General features: G+C 35.5%; 1 protein-coding gene across 28 annotated transcripts in view; it reads right to left on the reverse strand.

Moving 5' to 3' along the window:
- Window positions 1-1,025: 1,025 nt before the first annotated feature.
- The window catches only part of camk2d2 (calcium/calmodulin-dependent protein kinase (CaM kinase) II delta 2), a 75,530-nt gene continuing 57,859 nt past the window's right edge, over window positions 1,026-18,696 (reverse strand). For 6 of the 28 annotated variants that reach the window (XR_015475707.1, XR_015475703.1, XM_087235527.1 and 3 more), the window contains 8 exons: window positions 16,180-16,224; window positions 14,191-14,239; window positions 13,775-13,876; window positions 9,708-9,728; window positions 7,282-7,357; window positions 6,873-6,967; window positions 5,105-5,333; window positions 1,026-2,536 (listed from right to left, as the gene is read on the reverse strand). Coding sequence is in view for 21 of the 28 variants with exons in the window: in XM_087235527.1 (XP_087091653.1) it covers window positions 2,533-2,536; window positions 5,105-5,333; window positions 6,873-6,967; window positions 7,282-7,357; window positions 9,708-9,728; window positions 13,775-13,876; window positions 14,191-14,239; window positions 16,180-16,224 (621 nt within the window). In the remaining 7 variants the exon portion in view is untranslated. 28 annotated transcript variants of the gene reach the window in all.

Here is an 18,696-nt window from a genome sequence, read left to right on the forward strand (position 1 = left end):
ATTTCAGTGATGCAGTCTGACGCAATGCACTCAATAAAGCTGGTGACGTCACTGTAAGGGGTAGGGTTTGGGTTAAATCCAAGGTAAATTAATACTGTAGTAAAACCAAGGTAAATTTGTATGTGTTGTTCTGTAAAACAGATATTTAAAACCTGCTTGAAGTGCAGGAATAATCAGGTGCAGTATGTAAGTTTGGCGCCCAGTGGTTAAACTAGGTATTGCACTCCTGGATCAAAACAAAAGCAAGCGCAGGTTGCCAGATTAACACATATCAGTGAATCAGCATGTAAATTTAATAATGTTAAAGAGGATTAATATGTAATAAATAGATTATAAACCTTACCACTTTGTGAGTGAGTCCATATTCTGTGCTTCTGAATGACTGTTTAAATGTCTGTCGTGTTTCATCTGGTGCGAACAGCCAAATTGCTCATCACTGCAAATCTCGTCACGTATGACCTGTTGGTAGTTGAAACGGTAGGCTACAAAAAATGTATTTGTTTTGAAAGAATGAATTATTAATAAATAAGTAATTTGCTTCCGTCTATGACGACGATGCCATTGTCCATCGGGATGTTTCACATTAGACATCGTACAATGCCAAATTGTTCCACATCGCCCAACCCTAGTTCCTAATGTTTGTATTATTTGCTAATTAATAGCCTCAAGTGGAACTCTGAATCTGCATCTCATTTCGTAGTCTGCTACTGTCCACCGGAGGTCACATTTCGGTCACGGACGCATGCTTTGAGAGCCTTTCTGAATGAATAAATGGAACACGTGTGTGAAATGCAAGAGTGGACCTATATGTCAAGCAAGCATGATTGAAATTGCATGACAAAATGTGTTCTGAAGAGATGAAAATTACATGAAGATGAGCTATTAATTAAACAGTTTTTATTTTGGGATAAACTAACCTACCTTACACTCTAATAGGCTAATCTAGCAGCTAGTGGTAAATTTACGCTCCATTATTTGGCGTTTACTGTAAGTGTTGATAGAAAGCTGACACATGACAAGAAACGTACAGTACATATCACACCTTTATTGTATTTTTCATTAAATATGTTGATTTGCTAGCGCCACCATGGCAACAAATTATGAAGTTCACATCCTCATATTGGCGTTGAGGTTCTGTAAGTATCAGCAGAGGAAATGTCTTTAAGAAGAGAAAAAGGAACATGGAGAAACGGAAAGTACGGTGTTGGCATAGTCCAGTGGTGGTGAGGTTTTTCCTCAAGGAAGACCGTTCCATTCCGACATCGCTCTCTATGACATCATCTTCCAATTAAGTGGCGCACAGACACAATGTCGCCACTAGGGGCAGTGTGCATGCTTGAAATTCAGACTCGTTCGCTTTCGCTCTTCTTGCCATAGACGAAAATTATGTCGGGAGAAATCAAAAGCACAAATATGCGTGAAAATGATACATGTAGTTTCTCATAAGCTACTTATATTTCGTTTTCTCATACAGCCATGATATAAAGTCAAAGGATAATATTTTCACAGCCACTCAATATAGGAAAATTAAGCTACATAGATCTGAAAGTAGGGTGATACTTATAGATATGTCGGGTCGTAATGATGAAAATCGCTATCATCATTACCGTATCAGAGCCTTGATATCGATAGAAATAAAACTTTGATAAGGAAACCATGAATTACACAACATAAACAAGAGCAGAAAGAAAAAACTCCCAGCATGGTCATTCAGAAAATAGTCCTCCATGCATTACCCAATGCTTGTCAGTTTGATGTATCGTATTTGCTACATTCTCTTTGATATCTGTGTGTTGTTGTTTTTTTCTTCTCATATTCTATGACATAAAGGTAAACATACAGTCCATATTAGTATTCTGCAGTTCTCTTAAATCAAGTTAAACCAAGTAAGAGCCAAACATTGTATAAGCTAGCGAATATAAACAAAGCTTTTTGACGGCAGTTACTAAAGTTTTCAATTTTGCTGTAAGCCAGAATTTAAAGTACATATTTTTAAAAGTTTCTTAAAGTTTCTTTTTTTTTTTTTTTTTTTAAGATTTTTATTTTATCGTTTTTTTATCTGAACGATCACGACATATGTACATCACCAGAACAATAGCAAGCTCAATATTAACATTCTTATCTTTCAAAAGTTGATATATTGCACACACATAAATAGACATAAAAATACAGTACAGACTTGGGGGGGAAAGGTGATTCTCTTTACATATCTATACATTTAAAATGCATACCAAAACAGCTTAAAAAAAGAAAGAGAAAATCAAATGTTAAAAATACACTCCTTTTAATAATGTCCATATACTGTATGCGAATGGCCCGCGGGTTTTGGTGATGAACTTTAGCAAAATGCTTGAACTCTCTGGTCCATGTGCGAAAAAACATGTAAACGACCCTCAAGGGGGAAGGGTGGGTGGGCGTGGTTATTGGGAGTGGGCGTGGCTTAGCAGACACACCTCCAGCTTGACTGACGGACGGTTGGGTTTTTGCTGATGGTTTCTCCTCAGTTGGGAAAAATTGAAGCTTAATATTCCATTAACTACAAAATACACAAACACACATCAATAAAAGCTAGAAATCAACATGATGTTAAGTATTATTTGATAGTCATTTATGGTTTTCATTCATATGGTTTTCATTTAGTGCTGTGGTGACCAAACTTAGTCCTGGAGGACCAGTGTCCTGCAGATTTTAGCTCCGACTTGCCTCCACACACCTGCACGGATCTTTCTATACCTAGTAATGCTGCGGTCAAACTAGAGATTGAGCATGCAGATTTCTGCCATACAACTCTGCGAAAAGGGGCAGGATTAAACAAGATTATTAGAAAATTTAAAAAAAGCAAGCGATTGGTCAATATTTTAAACTTCTGTACAGAGAGATCATGTTTTGATTTTCGAATAATCTCACATAATTGCGTGATGCGATTTTGAGTTCACCAAAGTTGAACTTTGCAATGCAGCGGACTGCAAAACTTAGTGCTTAGAGCTTGCATTGCCTGTCTAACGCATTCGCGTGCATATAAATGGAAGTCTATGGGGCAAAAAGTGCAGTGTGAGCTTGGATTAAGAGCTTGATTAGCTAACCTAAGTGTGTCTGATTGGGGTTGGAACTAAACTTTGCAGAACACCGGCCCTCCAGGGCTGAGTTTGGGCACCCCTGATTTAGTGCAAGTTCTAAAACACATAATTTTTTGTCTCCATTTACAGCACCATTCAAACGTTTGGGTCTTCAAAAAGTCTTATTCTTTTCCAGGATTTATAAATAAATAAACACAGTAAAAACAGTAATATTAAATATGAATATATTAGAATTTAGATTAGAATGCATATTGGCAAATGTTTGGTGTCACATGATTCTTCATAAATAATTCTAAAATGCTGAATATGTGCCAACTATGCCAACTTAAAAACAATTGCGCTTTGCAATATTTTATTAATTTTGAAGATTTAAAAAAAATATATTTTGTAACATTACAAATGTCAATAATTATCATGAAGTGCATCCATCCTACAATAAAAAAATCTGATTAAATTATGAATTTTAATATTATTGTTGTTAATTAATAACTTAATGACTCCAAATATTTGTACAGTTTTAGACTGAACAAATAATTACAGCTCTATTACTTGAATCCTGAGATTGAAAATGTATATTTTTAAAAGACAAATGTAATAAATTAAATGCTAAAAACATGTTAAAGATCATTCATGGAAACAACCCTTTTGGACAAACATCACCATAAAGAGTTGAAGTCAAAATTATTAGACCTCCTGTGATTTTAATTTTCTTTATTTTTCAATTTTTTGCCAAATGATGTTTAACAGAACAAGGACATTTTCACAGTATTTACTATAATATTTTCTCCTTTTTTTTCTGACGAAAGTCTTATTTGTTTTATTTAAGCTAGAATAAAAGAGTGTTTTAAAAAAAATGTAATTGTCTTAAAAACATTTTAAGGTCACAATTATTAAATATATAAAATATTTTTTTAAGATTGTCAACAGAATAAACCATCATTATACAATATTAATTACCCTACACTGCAAAAAATGCTTTTCTTACTTAGATTTTTTGTCTTGTTTCTAGTCCAAATATCTAAAAATTCCTAAATCAAGAAGAATTTTCTAGACAACCAAAACATATTGTTATGTTTTAAGAAATAATATGCCAATATCAAGTGAGTTTTTCCTTAAAACAAGTAAAATAATCTGCCAATAGGGTAAGAAAAATAATCGTACGGCAAAAGAAAAAACTAAATTAATTTGCTTACCCCACTGGCAGATTATTTTACTTGTTTTAAGAAAAAACTCACTTAATATTGGCATATTATTTCTCACAACAAGACAATATGTTTTGCTTGTCTAGAAAATTCTTCTTGATATAAGAAATTTTAGATATTTATACTAGAAACAAGACAAAAAATCTAAGCAAGAAAAGCATTTTTTGCAGTGTATCTAGCCTAATCAACCTAGCTAAGCTTTTTAAGCTTTTTAATTGCCCTTTAAGCTGAATACTGGTAACTTGAAAAATGTCTAGTAAAATAATATTTAGGAATTAGTTAAACTGTTACACTGTAAAATCCGATAAGTCAAGGTAACTCAAACCATTCGAGGAAACCATTTAAGTTCAAAAACTAATCCTAATGAGTACTGTGAATTTACTCTATTTAAGTAAACGAAGCAATTTGATCACAGTTATAACCAATAACTCAAACCAACTGAGTACTGTAAAACTCAGTAAGTTCAGGCAACTCAAACTGTTTGAGGAAACCAATTGCAACAAACCATTTGAGTTAAGAAACTAATCTATATAAGTAGTGTGAACTCACTCCATTTAAGTTGAAGTAATGAGGTATTGAATTAACTCTTAAGTTCAAAGCTCTTTTCAAATGAGTACAATTAACTTTCAGTCAGTTTTGAGTAAATTGAACTCATTTAATTGAATAAAGTTGACTGTAGGTTTTTGCAGTGTATGTTTAGAAATGTGTTGGAAAAAAGATCTTACTTCTGTTAAACAATATTTACAGAAGGGCTAATAATTCAAGAGGGCTAATAATTCTGACTTCAACTGTACATGAACATTAGAGATGCTCTATGAGTCTTACTTGATGGGCACACTGGGGGCTCCAGAGCGATGAAAGTGGATGTTCAGCCACTTGCCATCTCGACGGTGCCAGACACGGGTCTCCTCCGACTGCATGGTGCGTGGCATCCCGCTGCCATCCATGTACTGGGTCAAGCGGATGTACGCGATACATGCCGCATCCTCCCCAATCAGGTGCACATGAGGGTTCAGAAGGATAGTGTGTACAGGTTTGTTACCTTTGGACAGCGCTGGAGGGAAGGACTGAAATGAATAACTTCTTCCAATGTACAGTACTTATTGTGTAAATACATACTTTTACTTTAATAACTTCATGTAATTAATTCCTGCAATTACAATGTTAACCATCTCTTACAACACAGATGTCAAAGCCAGTTCCTGGAGGGCCGGAGCTCTGCACAGTTTAGTTCCAACCCTAATTAAACACACCAGATCAAACTAATCGTGCTTCAGGCTTATTTGAAATCCGCAGGTAAGTGTGTTGAAGCAGGGTTAGAACTAAACTGTGCAGGGTTGCTGCACCTTACACCAGGGATGTCCAGACTCGGTTCTGGAGGGCCGGTGTCCTGCAAAGTTTAGTTCCAGTCCCAATTAGACACACCTGGGTTAGCTAACCAAGCTCTTACTAGGCAGTCTAGAAACATCCTTGCAGGTGTGTTCAAGCAAGTTGGAGCTAAAATCCGCAGGACACCGGCCCTCCGGGACCTTACACCATAACCCACACTTAAACCAACCCAGACCGTCAGTGCAATAGCCTAGTGGTTAGCGCACTGACATATGGTGCAGTAGCACTTCAGGGCATCCAGAGTTCGAATCCCGGCTCGAGGACATTTCCCGACCCTACCCCCTCTCTCTCTCCCACTTAGTTTCCTGTCTAAAATACTGTACTGTCCTATCCTCTCAATAAAAAGGCAAAAATGCCAAAAAACAAACAAAACAAAAACAACCCAGACCACCAAACCTGTCCCTAACCCTACCCATTTCCCACCTCAAGAGCACCAGAAGAGATCTGGTTGTGAATACATTATGAACATTTTAAGTACATTGTATTTTTATTTTGATGCAAGTACATAATAGTTAAGGACACTTAATATAAATTGGGACCAATTTTCATAAAGTTACTGAACTGGCTGAATCAACAAACCAACTGACACGAGTTATAATATAATAGCTGACTTGAATAACAATGCTGTTACTTCTGTACAGCTACTAAAAGCTGAATTCATTACACAGGAGAATTTATCCCATATCTGATGAAGTCTTAATTATGGACTGATTATTCATTTCCCATTCAATACTGTGAAGCTGTATACACTACCTGACAAAAGTCTTGTCGGCTATCCAAGTTTTTTATCCTGCTTAAGAATTTGCCCTCTCCTTTGGTTTGTAAAGTATGGGCAGTACAAATGTCTTAATACCCCATGCTGTTGATGTTGCCATCCACACTGCAGATCTCTCGCATGCCACCATTCTGAATGTAACCCCAAACCATGATTTTTCCTTCACCAAATTTCACCAATTTCTGTGAGAATCTCGGGTCCATGCGGGTTCCAATAGGTCTTCTGCAGTATTTGTAATGATTGGGATGCAGTTCAACAGATGTTTCACCTGAAAAACCTACCTTCTGCCACTTTTCCAAATGATCAACTAGAAGTCAAGTTATTTATGTACATTATATACAACTGGGATCGACGTCAAGACTTTTGTCAGGTTGTGGATAAATCGCTATATAAAGAAATCTAACTTGAAACAAAAATACGTCTACATACCGTTTTCAAAGTAGAACCTGTGAAAATCATGCCCCTCCACCAGGTTTCCCAAAGCTTCAGGCTCAAAGGAAGTAAGACCAGGATCGCAAATCTTTCTGTAAAGAAAAAGAGCAGAACGTAAAATAAAATAATTGTGTTCATTTGGGAAAAACACTAATATAAAAGCAGCAGGAGCGCTCCACTTTTTAAATCAATCTAAACATATGCGGCTGAACATATTCATATGAGCTTCCTTCTGATGTCCAATCTGCCAATCAAAAGCTGTAATTAACTGAGGCTTGGATCTAATTATAGATGGAGCGCCTGTTGTGAAAAGGTGACCATTAAATATAATCTCCGTAATCAAGAGAAAATGGAGCAATGCATTAGAGTTCTCAAGGGTCATATGGATGGGTTTGTGTTCACTCACGCATAAGCCTCAAAGTCGCCGTTGTTGATGGATTCAATCAGCTGCTCTGTCACCTTTATGATCTCCTGCTTTCGAGCTGAAACACACAGAGAAGTCTAGCGCGTGAGATACAGTATTATTAAGAAACATCCCAACTCATTTCTCAATTTATACAATCCACAAAAATGCAAACCTTTGTTTAGAAAGCACCAGACAAATTTAAACAGTGATCCGTCATAGCATTTGTTATCGTTGTCAAGTTATTTGCTGAATTCAGGGCTGGGTGATATATTTAATATTTGTAATGATTTATGAAGGATGTAATAAAGTTTATACTATTTTTATGTTGTGATTAAGGTATTTTTACAATTAATGTTGTGTATTCATTCTTATTTTTGTTATTAGAGTTCATAAATATGACTGTTTTAATGTAGGGTTTAATTTTAACATCAGTAAAAAAAAAAAAAAAAATTAACCAGTTTAATGGATTACACAAAATTGTTCATTTTAATTAATTACTTAATTGAGGACAAACAGAATCAGTGATTTTTGTGCATCATTAACCTATTCACAATGTTGGCAAATTACTGACAAATATATGCATTTAATTATAAAGTAATTTATTTATTTTTTGTTCATTTTGTGAAAATAGTGTGAAAAAAAACCTGCCTTGGATATTAAACTAAAAAAATGGCAGGGTAAAATTGTACAATAAGGTAATGTCAATTTAACACATTTAAAGAGATGGTTCACCCAAAATTAAAAATTCTGTTATCGTTTATTCATCATCCACTTGTTGCAAACCTGTTTCAAAGAGTTTCTTTTAGTTGAACACAAAGTAAAAAAGTAAAAAGGCAGCGTAATGTTTTCCTCCTATGGATGTCAATGGCTGCTTTTTCCCCTAAATTCTTTAGAATATCTTGTTTTGTGTTAAGCAGAAGAAAAAACACTGAAAAAAGTGTTGCATGCAGAACTGTTGCAAACAATTTATTTGTATTGAATTTAAACAAACAAATTAAGTTTAATAATGTTCTACTTAATTTGTTTGTTTAAATTCAATACAAATTAATTGTTTACAACCACTTAACATAAAAAAAATTTGTAAATCCGAGGAATCATCTTTGAATAATTTTTTTTCAGTGTAGAGTCTAAGTGAATGGAGAGGAAATGTTTATTTTTGGCTTAACTATCCATTTAATAATTTACACATTTATTTACACATTGATAAAAAATTGTATTGTAAAAATGCAGGGCTCCACACAATTCATTCATGTTGTCTCAACACAAATCTCAACAAATTTAAGTAGACTGAACATAAAACAATTAAGTTGACCACAAAAAAATCTCAAAAATCGTATTGTTTCAGCTCATTTTAAATAAGTTATAGATTTTTTTGTGTGTATTATTTAATGTGATATGAGCTTTTGTGAATAGATTAAAAAAATAAATACTGTAAAAAATGTATTTTTCATTGGTAGCTATTGCAGATATATGCAATATCACTCTGAAAACTGGACTGACACAGTTTCAATTTACTGGAACTACTGTATGTTAAGCTGCTTTGACAATCTACATTGTACACTAAAAAAAAAATTCTGTAAAATTGTTGCAAAAAATGTAACTCCACAAATTAAATGTAGAAACAAACTTAATTTGTGTTTCAATCCAAATTGTTTACAACCATTTACCTTAAAAAAAATTGTAAATCCAAGGAATTATCTTTAAATAATTTTTTTTCAGTGTAAAAGTGCTATAGAAATAAAGATGAATTAAATCAAACTGAATTAGCTAATGAGACTTACTGTATAGTGTTACAATACACAACAAAAAAGCTAACTAAAATTTACACATTTTCAACTTATTGATTCACAACATCTACAAAACAATTTCAAACTTTATATGCAGTTTGGATTTTCACTCATATATATATATAAATATATATATATATATTGCTGGTGGTTCAAACTACTTATTTAAAATGAGCTGAATTAACACAATTCCGCTTTTTGGGGACAACTTAATTGTTTTATGTTCAATCCACTTAAATTTGCAAAAAACAAAACACAAAAACAATAAAGTTAACTTAATCGACTTGTGTCGGGACGACATGAAGGAATTATGTGAGACCCAGCATTTTTACAGTACTTATTAGCACTGTAAGGCAGTTTGGGGAGTTAAAAAATAATGTATATCACCCAGCCCTAAATCTGGCCTATACAGAGGTTGTGTGAATTTCACATGTTGACAATTAACCCTCTGTAGTAGTTCTGTTCACTGTGTTGTTATTAAAAAAAAGTCGTTTTGACACTCGATAAACAAAGGGGCACCCAAAGGAAAGTGTATTCCAGAAGTCCTAGTGCTCTACGATGAGTTTCAGAATGAGCAGTGTTTACTGGTAGAAAATCACAGGCAACACTTTCATTCAAAGAATTAAAGGTTCGATTTACCTTTATTGATAACTTGGCAAGCTGAGGGACAGCAAAAAGATGGCTCATAATTGGTCAAAAAGGCAGTTTCTTATGAAAGCACCAAAGAAAACCAGTGCAATGTATCTACGTCTACTGATGATGACATAATAACTCCAGCCCACCGGGCAAAAAGACGTTAAATGCACTTTGCACTTAATATTTAACAGTTGGTTTAATGTGAAATATTAATTCTATCATTAAATCACTCATTCTCCAGCACTGAGTTTATGGTGTCTGCAAATTAATAGATGAAAAGAAAAAAAGGAATGGATACGTCTTCTAGCTGATGTCTTTCGCCCGGAAGGCACTGAATGACAAATGAGATGGAAAAGGGGTTTGCGGCTTTTAAATGAGAAGAAGAGGACTTTACTTTTCTTCAGAAAAGCATTCCATTTAATGCTTGTTTCCTTTTACAATGGACATGCTTTGTAACATGGGGCCTTCAACCTTTTTTCAACATCATTTTCATTACTCAGCATAATGCGGCTGTTAGCATGGGTGGAAACGCCATTCTCCTCTGTGTTTCATAAGATATCAAAAAAGTTTTGTTTGAAAGTGAACAATAACAGAATTAGAGCTCTCAATTTTGTTAATTTGGTCTGTTTATTTATCAAATCATTACCATTATATTTGTGATGCCAATGAATTATCTATGCTTTTAATATACTTTTTAAAAAATCATCATGTGAAACACAGAATCTGACAAAATGCATTTTGTCACATGGTCACGTCAAAATAAAGTGCCAACAGAATCTGACGTTGAAAAACAGCGTATTGTCCTTTCAATACTGGTTTAGGTCCATTCCATATTACTGAGCTTGAACAAATCCAAAGAGATTCTATTTGTCTGAATGTACACAAATAAATCTAGACTTTTTTAGTTTTTTCAGGCTGGATTGGTTGGAGGGGGGAGAGATACTGAACAGAAGGAGCAAACATCAGGCTCTCAGGCATGGAGCGGGATGGGATACCGAAACAAGCACACTCCTAGTGCAGTGGATCTCTCCATATTAGGAATGTTGGGTGCAATACAGGATAATGCAGATTCTAGTCCTGAGACACAGGGGCAAAAGGTCAACTGAACAGTTTTTCAGCAACCTAGGCTCATTGGAAATACGGGGCTCATGCTACATTTTCGCAAAACGGTTATGTTGCACATGTTATAGTTTCTGATGATAAATCCTCTAGAGGGAGCTGTCTACATTTTGGGGAATCAGAAATACGTTACTTTGGCTGTGTTTTGTAATACATGTCATTTACATGTCCTTCTTATACACATCCATAAGAAGACGGGGCTTGTCGTACAGATCACCTTGACATCGACTGACCTAAGCCCTTTCCTAAACATAATAGGCTGTTTTTAATCACGTGGTTCTGGTGACGTGTGAAATTCAGATGGAGGGAAACAAAGAGGAAAGTCACTATTTTTGCGATTTATAACATTTTTCAAGGAGATATAAATAGAAATTAACTATGTTGTGCATGGTCCTTATTTCATGAAGAAGGCCGAGTTTTCTACTGAACTAAACTATATTTGCCTGTGATCGATGTGGTACATAAAAATCTGAAAAATATTACAGTAAATACAAGTGTTTGGAAGCACACTATAGATAATTACTTAAATTAAGCTGTCTTAGTAATTATATTGTTGCTGTGGTACAACACAACTGTAGTAATAAACAAATTATTCAACTGGCTTCAGTTTTCTATGCTATAATCACTATGCACCACAGTTTATAGTAACATTACAGCAGGCACGTGCACACATAGGCCTCAACCTGTGCAGTGCACATGCCCTTTTTAGTCTTCCAAAATAATCTGAAGTGCCCCAGCGACACCCCCAGACCCCCACCTAGCCCCCCCAGCGCTCTTCAGTTCTCGCGTGACATCAACACCACCAACCCCCCACCCCCCCAACTCCACGTACTCCACCCAACTGACCCATACCTACCACCCGCCCCATCCCACATTATCCCCCCCAACACTACGCTCTTCAAAAAAATTTTCCTGCACATGCCCCTTGGATAGTCTCTGCACGGGGCTGCATTACAGTATTTACTACAGTTTACTAGTTTACTATGCTACAGTATTCGGTAACATTAATTAACAAAGAGTTGTACACATTATGCACTTTACTGTTCATAAAAAGGTTTATTTTAAAGTAATATAGTTTTTTTCCCATGCGGATAACTTCTATACATCACAAAATAACACAAAAGTGTGAACGCACAGTCTATATTATTATTCATTTATTTATTTTTGTAAGGTGGGAAAAGTGCACCACAATAATAACCATCTAGTGTTGTCGCAAATGTTACATTTATTTTTTGTTCTGTTAATAAATTTACCATCAACAAACATTCACTACTGCTGCGCATCTCGATGTTCACGTTACAGTTGTTTATTTTGCCGAAACGCCAGTAAAGACTTGGATTATAGCAAAACAAGATGGATATTTCATTGCAGCGATTACATGGCATGGTACATTATTTATATTCTCCTGGATTTTGTATAAGTGTGGTGGTGTTTGGATCTGATTCCTACAGAACACATGAACATTTATAAACATAGCTAGGCCTGTGTATAATATTTATTGGTGCTCTCAAACGAATTATCGCATTCAAAAAAAGCTTGTACACATGGATGTATTGAAACAGTGTTTATTACTTTTTTTGGCGGATTTAAAGAATTATGAACAACATAAAACAGAAACATTTTGATGTTCTGATAGCGATTCCTATGTAAAAGAATCACTTCCTGCCCTCCATGTGAATTTGGAGCATCAATCAATGATGTCATGTGAAAACAACCTATTCATAGAGTATTCAAATTGCATCGCAGCCACATAGTCAACCCAAGCTCATTCTGGAAACGTAGCCCCGCGGACGTTTCTGGAGACCGCGATTTACATGGCTGGAGGTACGTACGGCCGCATTTAGTTTTTTTTCGAGCGAACGCTGCGGGGCGGTGTGACGCCACTCCGCTCCTCCTCTTCGCGCTCGCCGGCCGACGACTCGCCTCCGAGTGGAGGGCTTTCCAGAGGATGCTTTTGTCCGCTTAGCTCACAGCGTTGTGTCGGCGGAGCGGAGGCCCCAGAGGAGGAGGAGCCGGCCGCGGGGACGACAACTGGGATGGAGTCCGGGGAACAGCGGTTCCAGAAATCAGGTAAGATGAAGAACTGCATGAAAACAATATTTTTTTTTTCCATTTGACAATATGTCTCTGTAAATATTAGCAGTGTGAAAAGGAACAGAAGTTGCTTGTGTCATACTACCTTCCTTCATTTTACCTTGAAACTGCAAATAAATGTATGTTGAAGTGTTTTTTTTTTTTTACAAAAATGTAGACTGAAAATACATTTCCAATGAGCCTGTGTTGGTTTTTAGAGTAAAAGAGGTTAGTTAGTGGTGCAACTGGAAGGCCACAAGCACCTATAAAGAACTTTTTTTACCAAAAATAAAGGGCATCAAACTCCAAAAAAAGGTCTTTCTCCCACGTTGAGGACATTTGACGGTGTAGAGCATGTTCAAAGAACATTCTGGTGCTTGCACATCACAACCTGATTATTGAGCATCTATTGATTTAGAGGTTTGCTTTTTAATCCATCAGGCTTTTCTAACACATGCTACACGCATCTATGTCTCCCTCTCCTTCATAGACTGTGCTTTTGCTTTTATAAGGCTGTCAAAATGGCTTTTAATATCAGTCTAAATTAGAGTTGTACTCTCGCTCTACAACTACAGTGAGTTATGCTGAAATCTTACAGTGCACAGCCAATGAGGAACAGGCCGACACAAACGTGTGTCTGATAGAAGCAGCTGGATGGATTAAAACATTCGAAGCGCTGATGAAGAATCAAGTTTGGAGTTGTCAATAATAATATCCTTAAAATAATAATAATATCCTTAAAATCCAATAAGAATATCCTTAAAAAGTCCTGATTTGAGTTGTTGAGGGGCCTCTTGTTCATACAGGGGGGTTCGAAGCATTTGAGCGACGTTAGGGGAGGACGGGGTGATTTTGTCTCCTGCCCGTTACGGACTTACTCTGCACCGAGGAGTTGGGCGCCTGCTTGGGCTCGGAGTTTTGCGGGCGGCCAACCGAGGGTTGCCAGATTGAATTAATGCTGAGGTTTCCAAAGCGTCTGGCTGTACATTGAACCAATGAGAGGAAGAAACAACAGGAGCAGGACAAACGAAAAAGAAGACATTTCAAATAGCACACTCGACAAGAAATACTGAAACAGACACCCTTAAGCAGGGAAACGAACGAAGGATGACGGGGAGGGAGGAATGGAAGCAACGGGCAGAACTTGAGTACAAATTCGGTGGGTAAATAAAACAAGAGAGGGTGTACATATGACTGAGGAGAAGCACAGATGAAAGACATATCGAGGAGGGAGAACAGCAACAAACGGCACATCTACGGGCAGACGTACGGGCAGAGAGATACCAAGGTTTACCTTTAAGGTCTTCATCCTCAATAGTTGTGTTGGCACTCTCTGTAGACTCCTGGACAGATTTTAAAGAATACTCGTCAATCACTTTCAGTATTACCATGCATTTGTTGTGTTTATAATGACAATCTATTTTTTGAAACTGACACCTTTTGGGCCCTATTATACACCCGGTGTAATAAGGCGGTGTAATAAGAAATGTTTTGCGTGCTTTGTTGCTATTTTCAAATCAGTGCCACCATAATTTTCTTATTTTGCACCACGTTGTTTTAATAGCAAATCCATTTGTGCCACTTTGTGGACTTATGGGTGTGCCAGTCTAGAAAGGAGGTGTGTTAGGGCGCATTGTTAGCACGTTGCTACTGTGAAGAACTGAAATAGATTGCGCCATTGACCAACTAAAAGCTGGTCTAAAGTCCAGCGCAGAGCACGTTAGTTACTTATGCATGTCAAAACATTTATACATTGCTTAATACACACAGGATGTACATCAATACACAAATATCTTTACACATGAAAGAAAATAAAAGGATTAAAATGTCACAAAATGATTACTTTCTACATAAATATAAAAACCACTGCCTCCATTGCCTCTTCAATTTGCATTTGTTTAATCTTATTATTATTAGTAATAGTAGTAGCTGTTTTTTTATTATATGCGTATTTATATTTGTTTTAATAAAAACAAGTTTAATTTTGTCCATCTGTCCAGTTTTGGAGATGCATGCATCACCATATGGGGCCTAAGAATAGAATGTGTGTTTGGATAAAACTCAGTGACCACACTTTGTTATTAATGTTAATTTATTCATTTGCTGGAAATTAAAACTGAATCTATAGTTACGAATTACGAACTATTTACGAATAAATAGTTTTGAATCAAATATTTGAGCTTAACAAACTAAATTAAATATGTAGGCTATTGGATATCTTCAGTGTGTACAACACAGTTTCCTTAGCTATGAAAGTAAATGAGTAAAGTAAAAAGTAAAATTAAGAGAAAGAGGTCAAATAGAGGAGGCTTGTTCTTTATCCTTGCGCTTCAGATGGTTTGTTTAACTGTTTTCTCACTAGTGAAGCATTCAGTTTTTTCATTTACAAAGTCCACCATTTAAATAGTAAATGCGTTTGGTATTTAAAGGGAATGTAGATGAGACTCTGATTTAATGAACGTTATGCTCAGAACACACTTATAACTCATTAAGAGAATAAGCACAACCCTGTTAGACCATGCGCTGCGGCACAAAGCGTATTTTTCTGTCCATAAAATAGCAAAAGTGGACTTGGTGTTTTTGCACCCTGCGCTTTAGGCTTTGCGCTTAGATGGTTAAAATAGAGCCCACTAAATGTGAATTTTGTCATTTTGGAGCACACTAGCTTATATATACAGTAACCTTATGTAGGGCTGCACAATATTGAAAAAATCCAATATTACAATATTTTACTTGTCTGTGATAAATATTGTGACGAATAGTTTCACAAGACAGTTTAAATAGCACTATTTGATGGTTTTCTGGGAAGCCTAACAGTATTCAGGTACAGAAATTGAATAATCACTATGCAATAAATGCTTTCCTGTCTCATTTCTAGTCTAATTTTCGAAAAAAAATATTGTTTTGTTTTCAACTTGTGAAGAAATAAATCAAACAAATCAACAAGCTAAATTATCTGCCAGTATAATAAGTAAAATAATCTTGTTTTCACTTTGAAATGTAGATATTTGAACTAAAAACAAGACAAAAATCATAAGAAGTTTATTTTTTGGATTAATCACATATATTTCATATACATACAGCAGTTTATACAATTCTGTGGCTCCTGTTTAACTATAATTGAGACACAACATTGCATATTTTGACAATTGCAGGTGCGCACACGGTAATATCGATGCTGAAATTATATATTGTGCAGCTCTAACCTCAAGACTAACAAATTGTTACTAACACCCCCCAAAAACTCTGATATTGGCTTCAGTTGGATTTTAACAAACATTACCTTGTTTCTGTCCACTGGGTTGTGGATCACGGTAGTTTGTGGCTCCTAAAAGAGTGAAAGGGAATACAAAATATTATTTGTATGTGGAAAAGAAGCTTAATAAAGCATAATGGCAGATAATGGCTGTGTACTAGACACAACATGCATGGAAAAGCAAATGATTTTTTGAAGCTATTGAAGGGGAAAAAACAAACCACTAAATACATCCAATCAGCAAAACAAGACTATCAAATGTAGACTCGTTATTTCCATTAGTGGTTTATTATATAGTACACGTGGAAAACAATCTGAATCTCACAGCACACAAACTTAAAACACACACAATCTTCCATTCCTGCTAAGAAATAAATCACATTTCTTCCAAAAATAAACCTGGAGTATACTTAAAACATCTCTGCGTGTGGATTTGTCTAATAATATTTTTAAAGTCGACTCATTATTTGTGCATTGGTTATATAAAATGGCTTCATTGCAGTTTGGCTAATAAAACATGATGGAACAAAAATATCCTGTCGGTTTGAAGCATAATTAGAACTGCCACAGCCTTAACATATTTATAGTCAGCCTTTTCTAAGCTAAGCAATTCAAATGAAGTGTAATAGCAGTTACCAATAACACAAGAGATAGCAAAAGCATTCAGCTGTAATTTGTCTTATACCAAAATCTGACATATGGCAGACATTACATGTGAAATACATACAGAACAGTATCCTTCAAATGTACTTTTATTCAGCGTGGATGCATCAAAATGATTATAAAGTGATTATAAAGACAATTATGCTGTTATAAAAACATTCTGCTGTATATTTTCTATTCATCAACCAATCCTTTAAAAAATAAAAAATGAGTATGGACATTTCTGAAGTAGGGCAAATGTTATCACTTGATTGAATGGCCATTATTAGTGGTTATCAGCTGATAGATATGGGCCAGTAAGGGCATTCTGCGCCTACTGGTGGGTTTCAAATGTTTAATCAGCTGTACTAATGGAGAAGAATCCAGATCCAGATCCCTCGTGATGCTAATAAGGAAGTAACTGAAACTGCAATTCTGCTAGTCCTGGCTGCATAATAGAGCAAATTTCTATTGACCCTAATGTAAAATGGGCAACTTTACAGCAGAAAAAGGGTGTTTACCGCCTGGTACAAAGAAAGCTTTTGGTTCATAAAGCTAATATTGCCTTTCATGACACCTGTGAGGGGAGTGAATTTTTTATAACTCATCTGTTTTGTTTTTATATTAAGTTATATTAAGTCTGCATAACTAAGGGAGTGGCCACTTGAGTGACAGCAAGGTCTCGCTGCTCGTCGTCACTTCACCTCAGCTGATTCCGGCTGATTAGCCGCTGAGCTTGACATATACATCGTATTTTTGTGTTGTTTTATGTGGCTTTACACAGTCAGTTGCTTTTTGGAATTGTTTCCTTCGGTTATCAGATGATATGGCATGCTGTGTGCACTTAATTGTGCTCAAACCATTCACGTGGCCTCCATTTCCCAGGTGAGTAAAATTATATATGTATAAATCACATCTATAAATGTATTTTTTTTTATTTAATATCATTTATAATATTCTTTAAAACTTGCCCTCCAGAATCTGACAGATTGATTAGCTGTAGGCTCTAGAACAGTCATCTGAAACGTTGTCATAGTGTTATGCGGCGATTTAATAAATAGCCTTGCATTTACTAATACAAACTATATCTGAAGTATTTGAATGTCTCATTTTCCTCCTGTATAAAAACGTCGTAAGAAAAATGCTTAGTGCCTCAATGTATTATTACAACAGTGTTTTTAAAAGTCTAAACAATTTATTGATACAAAAAAACAAAACATACAACCAAACAGAAATTGTCAGAACACAAACAATTCGCAGATAATGAAGTATTAAGCATTTTCCTAAATAAAAACCCATCTAAGCAAAATGCTAGCAGGTGTCTGTAGCTACACTCACGCTCCATCTCTTTGCCCTTATTTGGTTACCCCCAGTTGGAGCAAAGGCGTGCAAACAAAATGGCGCCGGTTGGCCACACCTACTTGTAGCTTCATTTGCGCTCTTCAGAAACCTATGGTTGATGTCACAGATACTACGTCCATATCTTTTACAGTCTATGGTTTTTACATTACTGTGATGGTTGGGTTTTGGGAAATTTAATAAATAATATGACCTCTGCTAGCTTATATCTATCAGCTGATAACCACTGATAACGCCCATTCAATCAAGCGATAACATTCGGCTCGGGTGAGTAGTGATACCATAAACTATCCTGTGATATTGATGACTGAAATAATGATGCTGAAAATTCTGCCATCATTAGATAAATAAATTACATCTTAAAATCTATTCAATTATAAAAGGGTAATTTTTTGTTTTAAAAAATATATGTATTTAAATATAAATATAATAGTATTTTTAGATCATGTAAATGCAGATTTGTGGGTTTAAAGAGTTTTATTAAATATGATCTTCACAATAACATCATGCAGTACATGCTTGAAATACAAACTAATGGCATAT

This window comes from Danio rerio, chromosome 1 (genome assembly GCF_052040795.2).
Source record: "Danio rerio strain M-AB ecotype USA chromosome 1, GRCz13ab, whole genome shotgun sequence".
In the NCBI taxonomy this organism is placed as follows: domain Eukaryota; kingdom Metazoa; phylum Chordata; class Actinopteri; order Cypriniformes; family Danionidae; genus Danio; species Danio rerio.